Genomic DNA, 14222 nt, shown 5'->3' with positions numbered 1-14222 from the left:
ACTTTTTAACAGATACAAATATGTTTATACCAAGAAACATGAACGTAATTGCCGTGGAGAACGATGCATGCAAGCCATTATCGATTATGCAACCTTTACGTTTGAATCGAGCATCGCATTGAAATGCTAATCATTTCAATATTATGGGTCCGATTTGAAGCCAAATTATTCATATATACATACGTAAATCAAGCCCTCACGAGGATGGTTATTTAAAAAATCTATATCCTAACGTATATTTTTTCTATTGTGGTTCCCGCTTTCGTGGTGGGGAACCGGGTAAATCATGTAAACACGAATGAATAAATAAAGATCACGACCCAAATCACGCTAAAATGTCGGAATTAAAGAATTAAATTTTCTATTTCACACAAATGATAAAATATATTCAACGAGAAATAAAGCATAAATATAGCTATGATTGAAGTAAATTAAAAATATTTATTCCAGAGCCGTAGATTTTACCAGCTTATCTAATATTAAATTCATTACAACCTGAACTTAAATTCATTGAGGTATATTTAATTCGTGTTCAAATCGATTAATTTACGAATCCCTTTCATCTTATATTCTTCCGGTCTTCTAAGAATTTTCTCTCTGTACTTGTGATTCCGCTTTAATCAAAGTGTTTAAACTCTTCGTTTTGCCTTGATTGACACGGAGCTACGAGTCTTAACTACACAAGCTTGAGAAAGCTTCATTGTTCAAGCCTTCTTAATAAATAAGAAAGCTGCCTATTTCTACTTGTAACACAACCTACATTTCTATATTATTCATGGAAAGAAGTGATAAGGGTAGGTCATTACTTCCATTTGTTCCGAAAAACACTCGACCTTCCTCATTTACTCTTGAAGAGGACCGACTTAATTTTGAGCGTCCTTAGTTTTGGCGTTAAGATTTTCTTGATGTGTAAGAGCTGCCACACAAAAAGGTATTGTAAGATATTTGATTCTTAAGAGTTGTTGGCCGCATTACAATACAATATTTGTCGCATAACTCTCGGCTCGGATCTGTCAAAGTGTCGCTAAAATTCGAAGTCATTGTGCAGTTATTGAGCTGATTGACGTCACGGCTTTAATTACACATAGACATATGACCTGACTTGTATATGAGGTATTGAATCAGAGAGAGTCGTTTCGAGATCAATTTGGAGGTAGGCCAAAGTCGTGTCGCGTTCAAGATGAGATACTGCCACTAAATTGGCGAACACAACCTAATTAGTTTTAGGCGTATATTACTGTATATGGGACAGGCGTTATGGGAGATGCCTAATATGGATTTACTCACCTGACTTGTTCGTGCTTTTGTATGTAGATCTTATGGAATTGGCCCTCGACTGGTGAGATGATATCGTTCTTCATTTCCATGGCAACGTGTTGTGGTAGCACCGATAGAAGCAATCGTTCCTATGAAACAATACCACAGAATTAATAACGATCATCATAAACCAATCCTAAATATTATTTAACGTTTATTCGTATTTAGAGTGACAATTACGATTCAATCAATGAATAGATTTCATTACGAATTTGGCAAAAGGCTCCTCGCTCATGAGTTCATTAAACTCATAAAAATAAACTTCAGCAGACAATACAGTCATGTATTGAACACAATATTTTACAGTAGTAAGCCACCTTCTTATTCTCCTCGAACACTGAAATACTATTTAGCATTCGTGAATAAATTATGTAAAACCATAATTGTATGTTCCTTACATTTCATCGCCGTATAAAATATTATTTTAATGTACTTATGAATAAATAATGTAATTTACACAGTTAATATAAAGGAAATGAACCTTCAACACTTTAAATTAAGTTTTAACATGAAATGTGCAAGCAGTTACTTCTGTGATGGAATCTGATACATAATGATTTAGAAATGTTGCAATTACTACCAAATTCTAACGTAAAGCAGTATCTAAAAGACGTTCGCCCCAATTTGTTCGGTCACTACAAAAATGAGGCAAAAATTGTATTGTACGTTAAACAGCATGAATAAAACAATATTGTCGACGGGATTAATCCAGTCACCGTGATTTACATATTATTTTAACGTTCCCTACTTGTTTACAGCATAAGCGACCCTCACACTTAACTGCCTCTGTGATAGAGAACTTCATATACATTTTATTATTCGTTAATTTTATACCGTTGGAAATGTTCAGCAGTTTATTTAAATCCAACGTTTCCAGACGCATTAATATAAATGTTAAATGTCTGTTTGCGGTTTAAAAAATACACAGATCAAGTATTTGCTTCTTTTCAATGTAGACTCATGGCTGGCGACTGTACCTAGACGAATTTATTTCTGTGTTTATTTTTATGAAACAATATGATGATATAACAATATTATTATATACTAGGTATTTTTAGGCATTTTCAGGCACTATTGAGTGTATGGAAGTGTGAAATAAAACAGTTAGAACATTCCAAACATAGCTTACGACCCTCCAGTAGGGGCTCAAACGCAGCATACTTTTAAACATTCCCAGAACTTCATATCAACATCATTAAAATTTCCGCTAGATGAGTTCGCCATATTAACATTCCCGTACACAGAAAAAACGAAGTAATTTTTACGTGTATAATAAAAATATCTCGTACAAATATAACCTTGTCTATGAGATGTTCAGTGAGCATTATGACATGCTCAATGAACACGTTGAAATGAAGTCCGGTGTTCAAGCAGTACTTTTTACACTTACACGGTTTTACCTACTCATGAGTGGAATTAATAACGGTAATAAATTATACTTCAGATAGTATCAATCGATGCGAATATCAAATGCGATAGAAATATACATGTAAAGGAAAGTGGGTAGATGTTCATTTAACGTTTTGATGATTTCGTTTGTCTAGCCTTTGATTTTCTTTTTTTAATTTAAATCATAATACGAGCCAGTAGCACCCCTTTTGTAAGTGTATCTTATGTTGATATCACCTTTTTATTATAACGGATCTGTTTCTTAAGTACTTTAAATAAAGCTATGTATTTCAAAAATTGTACCATACATGGGTTTAAGAGAATGAAGGAAAATACAAATGGGATGACGGTATTCTGTCGTCATTTTACTATATCGTACTAAACACTAGCGGTTAATTGCAGTCTGTATTTACGTTTACAATTAATCACATCGTAGGCGTGAGTACTGTATGACATTAGCATCACTTCTATGAATCAGACTTAACCTGAAGTACTTATAAATAAATACACATAATTTGTTTCAGCATTAAAAGCTTTATAGTATGAATATTTATAACGGGAAAACAAGGAATACATGGCGTATAAGAACATTTACTACTATATACGCAAAAATTTAATTCCAGCTGGATTTCTGGTCTCTAATTAATTCAATCTCTCTGATTTAATAAATCGAATTGTTCCAGAAATAATTCCGTACTAAATAGAAACGTAACCTAATCGCTTGTATATTGTGGACATTAACACGAAACTAAATTACTTAGTTATAACCGCCTAATGGAAATAGTCCACTTTCGAAGAAAATCAGGGCCTTTTTGTCCTTAATTATTTTCTTTCTTATAAAAACATTTTATCTAATCGAATCACAAATGAATATGTAGCTCAAATTGTATTCCGTACTTGAACTTATATGAACTGACGAATTATATATATAATTATAATCCATAAATATAAAAAGGAATCGCTAACCTAACAAACCGAAAGCGGTTTTTTCTCAAGTTATAATAAACTTAGCATCATTTGAGGGCTCACGTAAAAGGTCCCTTGTGAAAGATTTCGCCAAAGAACTGAATAGGAGAATATCTCGGTTGAATAACCCACCGCTATTTATCACATTTATATCGAGGGACAAGCGGTAAAAATGGATGACAGTTTCCTAAAATTGGTAAGATATTAGATATGTGTAATTTGTCGTGAGATGTCTTAAAACGGTGTAACATGATCGATGAAGATATTTGTCACTGGCTTCTACAAGAAGTTATGGTCGGCTTCGTTTCATCTTTCAGCAATACAACTAAGTATTTATATTTTTAGCTGTGATATATTTCTAGAATTTGCTGAAGTTCCAAGTTCCCTAAGTTGTTAAAGGCTATTAATAAGATTTCCTGGAATATATCCTTGGAAGACAAAGAATTTTCATTATAGATATTTTTTATCTTGTTTAGTTTTTACTTAACATTCAAAAAAATTGGCTGAAATTTTTACATTCCTTGAACACTGCTTATTGGTTTGTAATGCGAATATTATAATTACCAGTTTCTCATTCTCGTCTTCCATATCCAGCCGGGCCGCGATGCAGTTCCTGGTGTCGAGGAAAGCGCGGCGCTGCGCCGTCTCCATCAGCGAGTGCATCAAGGCCCCCACCACGTTCACGCACACAAACACCACTACGTTGCCCACCATCTGTTAACAATACACACACATTCAAGACTTACGGATATACATATACACATAATATAGTTATGTATAAACAATTTATGTAGTAATACATTTCGTGTTTATATAAATCTGTTCACACCTATTTAGTTCGTCCTAATTTCTTCCGAGAGCTGCCGTTTTTGTTATTTCTTTAAACGTTTCCGTTAGTTTGAAAACATGAGTTCTCTTTAGTGTATTTCAGGAACCTCGAATTGTATCTTTCTCCTTGTGTTTAGACATAATATTAACTAAGCTCTCCAAGAACATACATAATATTGTTTCAGCAAAAGTATGAAGACAAACACGAGAGTAAAACGTCTAGCACAGTAATTTGTAGGTATATATGTATAGAGCCTGAAATATCGCCAGCGACGACGCGAACGTGACGGAATTGTCCAATGACTTGCGATGGATTGAAATAAAATATTCAGTTAAATAAGGATCTACTGAAAGTCAACTTCTTTAAACCGACTCGGGGCCCTAGAATATCTATCTACTTATTCGATAGTTTCTGAACTTGAATCTGTTCCCAATATCTTAGTTTTACATAAGTTGTAACACGTTTTAAAACTTATACAGAGGTAGAGCTGATACCTATCAAACTTTGGAATAACATTGTCCGATGTTATGCATGATATCTTGACACAAAACTTTAATGTCTTACAAAGATTCTACACAGGATAGGCAGCGCTACATGCATTTGATTTTATTATTATTATACAGCATCATATTTTGAATACAACTTCTAAAAAAATATAAATTAAATCATTTTTATTACAAAAATATCATCACGGAATGGAGTTATATAAAGAAAAGCTTGATAAATAGAGTGTCATTCATCAATGTTGACTGCAAATTGCCTGTCAAAATGGAAAGCAGACCAGCCGTGTGTTTTTGTTCGATAAATCCAGCCATAGTCTGTGCAATACAACGGAATAACTTTAAAATTATCTTACAATTACTTTATAATGTATCTGTCAGGACCGTAACATAACGTCAGCTTTCAGGAAAATAAAGGGTGAGACATGTTATTTTATACCACCCACGTTCACATTTATTACGCCGGTTCGGCTTTTAAGTCGAAAGTAATAGGGACGAGCCTATTGCCATCAACCAGGACTAAATCCGGACTTCGGACAGCGACAAAGACATTCCATAAGGAAAACGCAATAATACTGCCCGGCCATTTCCTCGTGCTCAGCAATCGCAATTGATCTGCCACGCAGTCAAAAACTTATTGTTTCAGCAAAATTTATTTAAAATAACCGGAGAAAACAATACGGTGATATTAATATTACAATCCGATATAATCCTATCGATAAAATAATTGTGAAGTACGAAAAAAGGCTACGAGCGAAATACAAACGTATACATTTGAAGCGAAGTGCATACACATACAAAAAGGAATTCAATTAAACATGGGAGTGAATTGAAAACACTCGCTGCTTCAAAAGAACGCTGCGAGGGCTGGTACCGGGTTCCGTGTACGTTTAAATAACACACACACACACGTTCACAGCACAGAACAAAAAACACTATTAAAATGAGCACGAACCACTTCCGGAAGCTCATTAATATAATTAAGTTGTTACGTGTTCCAACTCCACAGGGAAACAAGAGAAAAAGTAATTTGTAATATTCCAAGTTATTAGGACTGGATCCTTTTTAATAAAACTAGTGTAATAAAACGTGAGGTTGATGACGTAGCGATTAGGGAGTACCTGCAGAGATTTAAGATCTAACCCCAAGCGCACACTATCCCCCTCGTGTAATAACTTTTAGTCAGTGCACTTTAGTGCCAGTATGCGAGTCAAACGACATAATTATCGTGAAGCTGTTTTATAGTCGTCTTAGCAATGTAGTATAAATTACCGATAATAAATATTTAAGACGATGTAATTTAATGTATCTATATCTAGCTAAAAATTCACGCTCTAGAAGGTAAAGCTTATTGCAAGTAAACTGCCATAATAGGAATCATGACACACCTATTATAACTTTATTGAGCCACTGATCTGTGTGGCCCAGCCACTGAGCGTTTAATTTATTTATAGCGTTTATGAGATAGGCAACGAGCCGTGCACTATCCAGCCAGAGTTATGCAAATAGAACCTGTCGCCGCCTGCGTCGCCTCACTCGCCCCCACAATTTGACTCATCTTTCAATTACTAAAATATTCAATGTCAACCATCTTCCATACATTTTACAGTTATTCAAAATGAGCTTAATAGCTCTGAGCGGTAACGTAGCGTCCGCCTCGTGGCAGCGATTCAGGTATATTTTATTCAAAAGGGACGTGAAAGGGAACAAAATGTAAAAATAAATTAAGTTTAAAATATTAACGTATAATTTTGAACTCAGTCTCGTTTTGGTTTGATTGTAACAATAGCACGGTCCATTTACAATTTAACGATGAATAATTTTCAGCGAATTTCAGTTTTTCCAAGTAAATAATGTTTAAAAGGGCTCTATCAAAGCGGCCAAGTGTGAATATAACTTAAGTCATAACTTATTCTGAACTCGACAACCTTTTCAAATATTTATTTCGAAATCACTTTCTTTGAATTTGAATTAAAATAAAAAGGTATTCTACATCGCATCAAACATAAAAAGTAGGGACTTCATTATCTCACCCTCTTAAATAAGTAAGTACACTTTATTAGCTATTACAAATCGAATCAGTAATACAAAAGCGACGGAACCCTACAGCGCCATGTCAAATCTATCGGTGGAACGGCTCCTCCCAATAAGTGTATCTAATAAGAACGTGATCGTGCGTTTCACAAGACTAGATAGTTTGACAAGAAAGCTCACCTGTCCGACTGCATTACGTGAAATTGTAAATGACCGCGATCAGGCCGCAAGACAAGACGTGTTTATTAGCATGCTGCGTGTTTAAGCGCTGGCGCCTGCAGAACACTTTCTGATGTACTTAATGATAGCTGGACAGGTGAAGGATTAATGTTGAAAGCGTGATTTCTAGTTGAAACAGGTCAATCATAGAACTTTTATCTTAAATATTAAAAACACTATTAATACACATTATCTTACGTAAACCTAGCGTGAATAACAGAGTTGTAACATTGTTGACACATGTATTATTCCGTGGCAAAAGTAGAAAAGGATGGGACAGAAAATCATAAATCATTCGGGCGCATGACATTGCCACGGTGTAAAAGCGACCGATCGAATTATACGGATTTGCATCAGGTATTATTCGGCCGTTCGCAATCCATTTCTGTTGCACACGGTGAAATGGTGGAATATATTTTTCAGCAACGTTTGAACATCCGAGCTCATGACGCGCGCCGTACAAATATTGCGTACAAATATTTAATATTTTGCAAATGGATTTTAAAGTACATATTTGCTTTAGTGTTTATTAGAAATCAATCAGGATAATCAAGTTCTGAACAAGTTCATGACATCAGTGACCTGACACGGCTAACGATGGAACTTTGAATAAATTTCTCGCACATTGCTGTATAATACATTATTATTATGGAAATGCGCAATGAAGTCGCTTCGGTGGAGACATGTTCTACCATGTTCCGCAAATGGGTTTTGGCTTCCCCTTGAGGCTGAACGGTGACACGAGCGCGACCTCGGCTACCCAACAAATATGTATTTTATACACCAACATGAAGACAATAAGAAATAAATACATAAGAAACTTCTAAGAAAACATTGTATTAAAAATTATGCTTGGCCGAAAGTAACAGTATTTTTAGGCAATGACTGAATTAATTTGTACACCTGTTTCAACAACATCATTTCAGGTTTGTCAATAAAAATCACGTTATGTGAGCGAAAAAATAAAACGGTTATTTGATTATTTTCTAGTAATAATTGCTAATCGATTTTACTACAGAAAATATGTAAAATCATCAGCTGACTCCAGGTTACGGCTTTCATGAAGACGTTCCCGCTGTTAACAGTGAACTTAATTAGGCATGATTAGGATTAGCATACAGCAGTTGCTCATGCTTCCATCCTTATAATTCCCTGTTCCGGAGTCCATTAGTGGAAGTGATAGCGGATCTATTCATGGCGGAAACCCCAGCAATGAGTAATGAGCACTTAGCTTAATCTATCCACCGTAATGCATCTCGAGTCGTATGCTTTGCTCTCCTACCAACAACCGCTCCGAAAATAAACAATGAGAGTTATTTAAAATCTAGACGAAACGCAAAGCCCGCAAAGGTCATGCCTGCTGAACATTTGTTACAGTTCACGATATCAATCATGTTTATTGCCAATTAGCCCATTCACTTATAACGCGTGCATATATTTGAATGTAGTTAAATACCACGTGTATATAATGAAGTATAGCTAATATTGTCGGATGATTGGCAATTTCAAATTGCAAATTAGATACGCGTTAAATTCAAACATCTGTTTTGTGATAACGTAATGAATGGCCATACATTTGGATAGGGGGGATAAGGATTTGGCAAATATCTCTGTTTATACACAATATATGAAAAGTACTTATGTGATAATTAATAAAGATGTGCAAAACATTAAAAGTCCGAAACCCAAAACTCCCTTAATTTGGTTAAATGTGACAATTAAGGAACATACCCCTAACATACAGTACCAATAAAAGAGTTTTATGGTACAAAAGACTGTTCGTATAATTTAAACACGCCATAGAACAGATTCTCACCCTACCGCGCTCGTTTTCGCACTTAAAATCGTATAACTTACTGTAACTACGTTCAGGAACATTTATTAAACAGGATGAATGCAATAATAAGCATTGAACCATAACAAATCGCACCTAATTCTACCTACAAGTTGGCCGATTGATTTATACAAACCAGATGTTACAGACGTAGTTACGACGCAGTAAATAACCATACTATCTGTCAAATAATATGTTACTGTCTTACTATTATGTTACGTGTTCATGAATTTAGCAGTTAAGGTCGTAGCATTCGAAATTTTGGACATGACACAGCGACATGAGCGTTAGTAATTCGTAACGTCTAGTGTGTTAGCAATTAAAATGATAATAATAGTTATAAGCGCAGATTATGAAGGTTTTAATTAACACAATTGCGTCTGTTACTAATTTTGAAACGACTTTAGTGAACTCTTTTATATGCAACTCCGTAGTTATGGAACCATAATTTACTCTTTAAAAGAATAAGCCCACATCCCTCTAGAACTTAGACTAGAACTTAGATTCACATGTCTATGTTTACAATTTAGCTTTGATAGAATATATCTATCGTCTATCATAGTTCTCACACTAGCTATTGTTCAACATGTCATAATGTTTATCGGAAATCTATTCCGATTTAAATGGTGTCGGTTTATAAAACGTCGTTTGATTAATTCCAAACAAAAAGCTTTTATGCGTCCAGTGTGATGGACGTAGCCTTCGTCAATATTTATAAGTGAGTCTATTAATTTGCACGGTCAATCGCTTATTATGTTCACGTCATAGATTGGAACGTCACTATTTTTGATATATTCATCATTTTGACTTTTTTTTCCTCGGCTCTCTCTTAATAGTGGCCACGGATCACAACAGTTTTTTTGTTAATGTCAGATTTGTAGTAGTTTAATCTGTTTCTATTATTAACATTCAGAAAGGACAGTCGATATCTTGCTGAAGTTGACGCTCTCTATTCTCAATACAAATTCTTGAGTCAACATCAGCCAATGTAACATTGACACTAGTTTATTGAAAATGTTATTCTAGTCTAGACGCTATTGTAGAAATAAGTATGTAATTTGAGTAGAAACACTTGTTCTCGAAACAACATTTATCTATTTTGACTTACAAACTATAACACATAATTTAAGAAAATATCATTGCAATAAGGCCATTTTATTACAGCTCGCTGCATTACTGCAAACGACAAGCTTTAAGTTTAGCTCAGTGGAAACGAGCGTTCCTGATGTGTTTTTAACGAGATGGCTACATGAAGCCATCTAAATAAACAAATATTAGTAGAGAGACGTAAAAACTTCAGAAATAGAGGAACAATAAACGCTACGTTTTATTGCATTTTTATATACTAGAATTTCTAAATGCCTCCCGTCTGATCTTGAAAACATTCCGACTTATGATTATACGTGGGATTTATGTCGGTATAAAAATGTTAAGCTTTTGAAGAACCAGTCATCATATTAATGTGTAGCTCACTGTTATCTAATGCATTCCATTTACATATTTTCGTATTCAACTTATCTGTTGTACATTCGAGGATAGATTGAGGGATATGGCAAGTTTGTTTAGACGCCAAGGATGACGTAAGCTTCGCACGCGAGCTCAGTAACCCTTATTACGGTGGAGTGAGGCATAACAAGCGAGCCCCACGGTGGGCGCCAAGAGGGCAAGGCTACGACCTCCACTCAGTTCGTAAGTTCTTCGAGAAGTCGTGCAATCATTTAAATCAAATTTACAAGGCAACAACTTTACATGGTAACTAAATTATACTCAAAAGCTATTTTTAGCAACAGCTTCCTCCCTTTTAATATCGAATACAACCTCTCGATACAGGTTCATTCGATGAACTAACTTTATTCATCAACGCCTACATTCTAGCAATTTTAGTACGACAGGGCTGTTTTAATTTGCACATATCGTTTTAAACTTTTTACCTCGAAATACCACTACCGTGACTATATCAAATATCGTGGTTATTCCACGAATCTCGAAACATCGCCAGTCAAAAGAATAAAAGCATGATATTATGAACGTACTGCCTAGAGACATTGTGATACACAACAGCTCTATAAACTAGACGCTATGGCAGCAATGAACGAGTATCAAGGTTAAGGCTTGTGAAGCTAACATATTGCGAGCTAGTAACCCTAAGCTCACACAAAAGTCTAGCTTTATTGCTGTGTCGAGTCTCACGAAGAACTTCAATCGATAAGTAGGTGAGGTTCGTGCTTGGCTACGCTTGTACGGTTTATTGCAAAATATAATTTATAGTTAGTCTACATAGAGAGATACTGACTAAGTCTATTGGATTATAAGTCTATGGGATTTGGGAACACTGACCTGCTGCCAAACGTGATACGGGAAACGATTAGCGACGAGTGCTGATGCGATGGTGTGCGCGGTCGGAAGGATGATGCCAAAGGCCGCAGCGACGGGGGCCCCGACTGGTAGGAGCGCATATGCGGCGAACACTGCCCACACCACGTGAGCGGCGCCTTCAGCCGCTGCCCCGGTGTTCCAGGCTGGCAGCGTGGCGGCCAGGGCGACACCACCGCCAGCCAGGGCCAACCAGCAAGCTCGTGGTAATCTCCTCTCTGGAGCCACGCCGGCGCGCCCGCACCACCACGCTAACCCACTACATAGCAGTGCGTGTGCGGTCAATACGCCGACCTGAACAAAACAAATGCTGTTGAGATCCTTTGTGAAGTATTCATCAGCGTTCAGCAATCAGAAAACTTTAACTTGATTTCAACGGTTTAACTATATAAATTCTTCTATATTGCTATGGTTCATCAAAGATTTAGGTCGTTGATATGAAATTACTGTTATTCTTTAGAACTTGGTTTCTCATCTCGGCATAATGAACATCGTCTGTATAAGTCACATGAAACTTCTCCTCAGTTTAAACTACAATAAGCTCTTACATCGCAATTGATGGTCAAGTAATTTGGCATCGCTTATGACACCGAAACCTATTTTCTGCATTCAACTACTTTGAATTGCACTGTGCGACTTTCTTCGTGCCTGATTCACATGTACAATTCAAGGTTAGCTTTAGTAAAATGCTCTTGAAATTACCTACTAGAGTTTTATTTATTATTCACTAACTAATTTGTCATTTGACTAGAACCAGGCAAGTAACTGAGCCTTAGGGCCTGTAAAATTCATTTTTTTTTAAATGTACCTGTGGTGCTCTCCGCCAGCCGCGGGTAGCGTCGACAGCGGCGAGCGCAGCGGCGAGCAGGGCCCACAGCGCCAGCGCGGAGCCGACGGAGGTACGCTGCAGCTTGCATGCGTAGCGCGCGTACAGCTCCTCGAGCTCGGCGGACTCGAAGCGGCGCCGCGCCACCAGTCGGGACAGCGGCCCGCGCGCCGACATCGCCTTCACCGCATGGTCCATGCCGCTGCCGCTGCCTCACCTCGCCGCCGCTCGTAACACCACCCGCCGCTTCATCTAAAATAAAAAAAAAGTTAATTTTCTAACCATAAAGGTATCTGTCTTAATTTCAAATACTTTTAAAACTGGTCACAAAACCAATGGAAAGTTATGCCATGAATACATTTCTTTACCGCAATTGCCACCTACGTAGAGTTATTTGAATATTTTATTTTAATGTGTAGGAGTAGGAGCAGTAAATGGTCAGGTCAACAAGAAATACTCCTACAGTCTTCTATGTATTTAAACAGCGAAAACGAAACAAAAAGCATTCATTCATTCTTTGTTCTCTTATTCCAGGACAAACCGAAGTAACCAGATAAGATAGCCAGAGAATACCGCTTGACGACAACACTATTTAAGCCATATAATAAAACAATTAAGAATCTGTTATTGTGTTTACAGTCCTTGAACTTCCGTGATAACAATTTGTTTCTTTGAATCACTAACAAACAAACAACCCGTAATTGCTTGTGACAGAAATAGGAATGTAGGCCAGTAGGATGTTTACATTTTTGATGAAAGAACATAAACGGAGGGCTTAGGGTATACAGCTTGATTCCACAATACTCTCTTGTATTGTTAAAATATTGTATTTTAGTAGCTATTATAAACGCGTTAGTTGGTTAATTCTGTTGCACCTGTGGCTAGTCAGGTATTTAAACTTCAGTTAGAGCATTACGTCGAAGTACAGAACTTCGACCAACTCTTTGAGCGGAGGAGGATTAGGATTTAACTTTGATACAACTCCACTAAATAATAGAGAAACGCAACACAATATTTTAGCGTTTAAAAAACTCTCAAATTTGTAACAATACATCTAGCCTTTAGAACATCTAAATTGGCGGTTTATATTTGTGTGCTCCATTCTCGATACCGCTGATTTACGGTACTTTAATAGTTGCTCTCAGAATCATAATACTGATAATTTTAATGTATTTCCAATTCAATAGTATGTAAGGATTCATTCAAGTACTGTGCATAGAGATACATCTGTTGTTTCGTGGGAGTTGCTTGTCGATATGGCCCGCGGGTAACGTTAGCAAGTCGTGCCGGGGCGGAACATTGCACGAAGCTTTTAAACCGATGAGTGAGTTTGTGTTGCATTTAAGGCAAATATAATGTTCGGAAGACGCGTAAGTATAGTTTTAGCAATAATTATTTATTTATTAAGACAATTCACATTTGTATACTAGAGTATTAGACAATACCTCAAAACAAAGTTTCACTAGCTACTTAAAATATTTCAAACAAATAATTTTATTGAAATAGATGTTCACCAGGCTGGACACAAAAAAATAGTGAGATTTTCATAAAGCTAGTGTCCTTGTATTCTAGATTTAGGGTCAAGAATTAAGTGGAATTCCGTGTAAACGAGCGAGCGACAAATTCTCATGTTTTCAAAGGGTCTCTCGCCGACCAAAGGCCAAAGTTTAAAGGTGCTCCATAGCTCGCGGTTGCGCTACAGGGCCGTACATACAGAAACCAAGGATGGAAAGAGCCTGGACTTTAAAAGCAATTCAACTTCATAACTCAAACAGCATATTTAATGCTCGGTTAGCGAAAACACGCTCATGTAGGTATACAAGGATATGAAGAGCATTAAACATTCTAAGTAAATTGCCTTTAGTCAACGGTTTTCTTAAGTCCTTTGTAAACAAAACTAGTCCATCAGTAAAGTTACTCTTCTTGGTTGAACCA

The 14222-nt window shown here is 36.4% G+C and overlaps 1 protein-coding gene and 1 long non-coding RNA gene across 2 annotated transcripts in view; one reads left to right on the top strand and one right to left on the bottom strand.

Moving 5' to 3' along the window:
- The window catches only part of LOC124631248 (Ca(2+)/calmodulin-responsive adenylate cyclase-like), a 63094-nt gene that overhangs the window by 34067 nt on the left and 14805 nt on the right, over window positions 1–14222 (bottom strand). The window contains exons 2-5 of the mRNA XM_047165518.1: window positions 12270–12539; window positions 11426–11755; window positions 4237–4386; window positions 1288–1406 (exon numbers count right to left, since the gene is read on the bottom strand). Coding sequence (XP_047021474.1) covers window positions 1288–1406; window positions 4237–4386; window positions 11426–11755; window positions 12270–12485 — 815 coding nt within the window. The 5' untranslated portion in view covers window positions 12486–12539. The remainder of the gene's footprint in view (window positions 1–1287; window positions 1407–4236; window positions 4387–11425; window positions 11756–12269; window positions 12540–14222) is intronic.
- Window positions 12484–12912, top strand: LOC124631251. Its single transcript, XR_006984496.1, has 2 exons — window positions 12484–12576; window positions 12822–12912. It is a non-coding gene; the product is annotated as an uncharacterized LOC124631251 (long non-coding RNA).

Source organism: Helicoverpa zea, chromosome 6 (genome assembly GCF_022581195.2).
Source record: "Helicoverpa zea isolate HzStark_Cry1AcR chromosome 6, ilHelZeax1.1, whole genome shotgun sequence".
Taxonomy (NCBI): domain Eukaryota; kingdom Metazoa; phylum Arthropoda; class Insecta; order Lepidoptera; family Noctuidae; genus Helicoverpa; species Helicoverpa zea.
The sequence above is the reverse complement of the archived record's forward strand: the minus strand, read 5'-3'. Positions and strand labels throughout refer to the sequence as shown.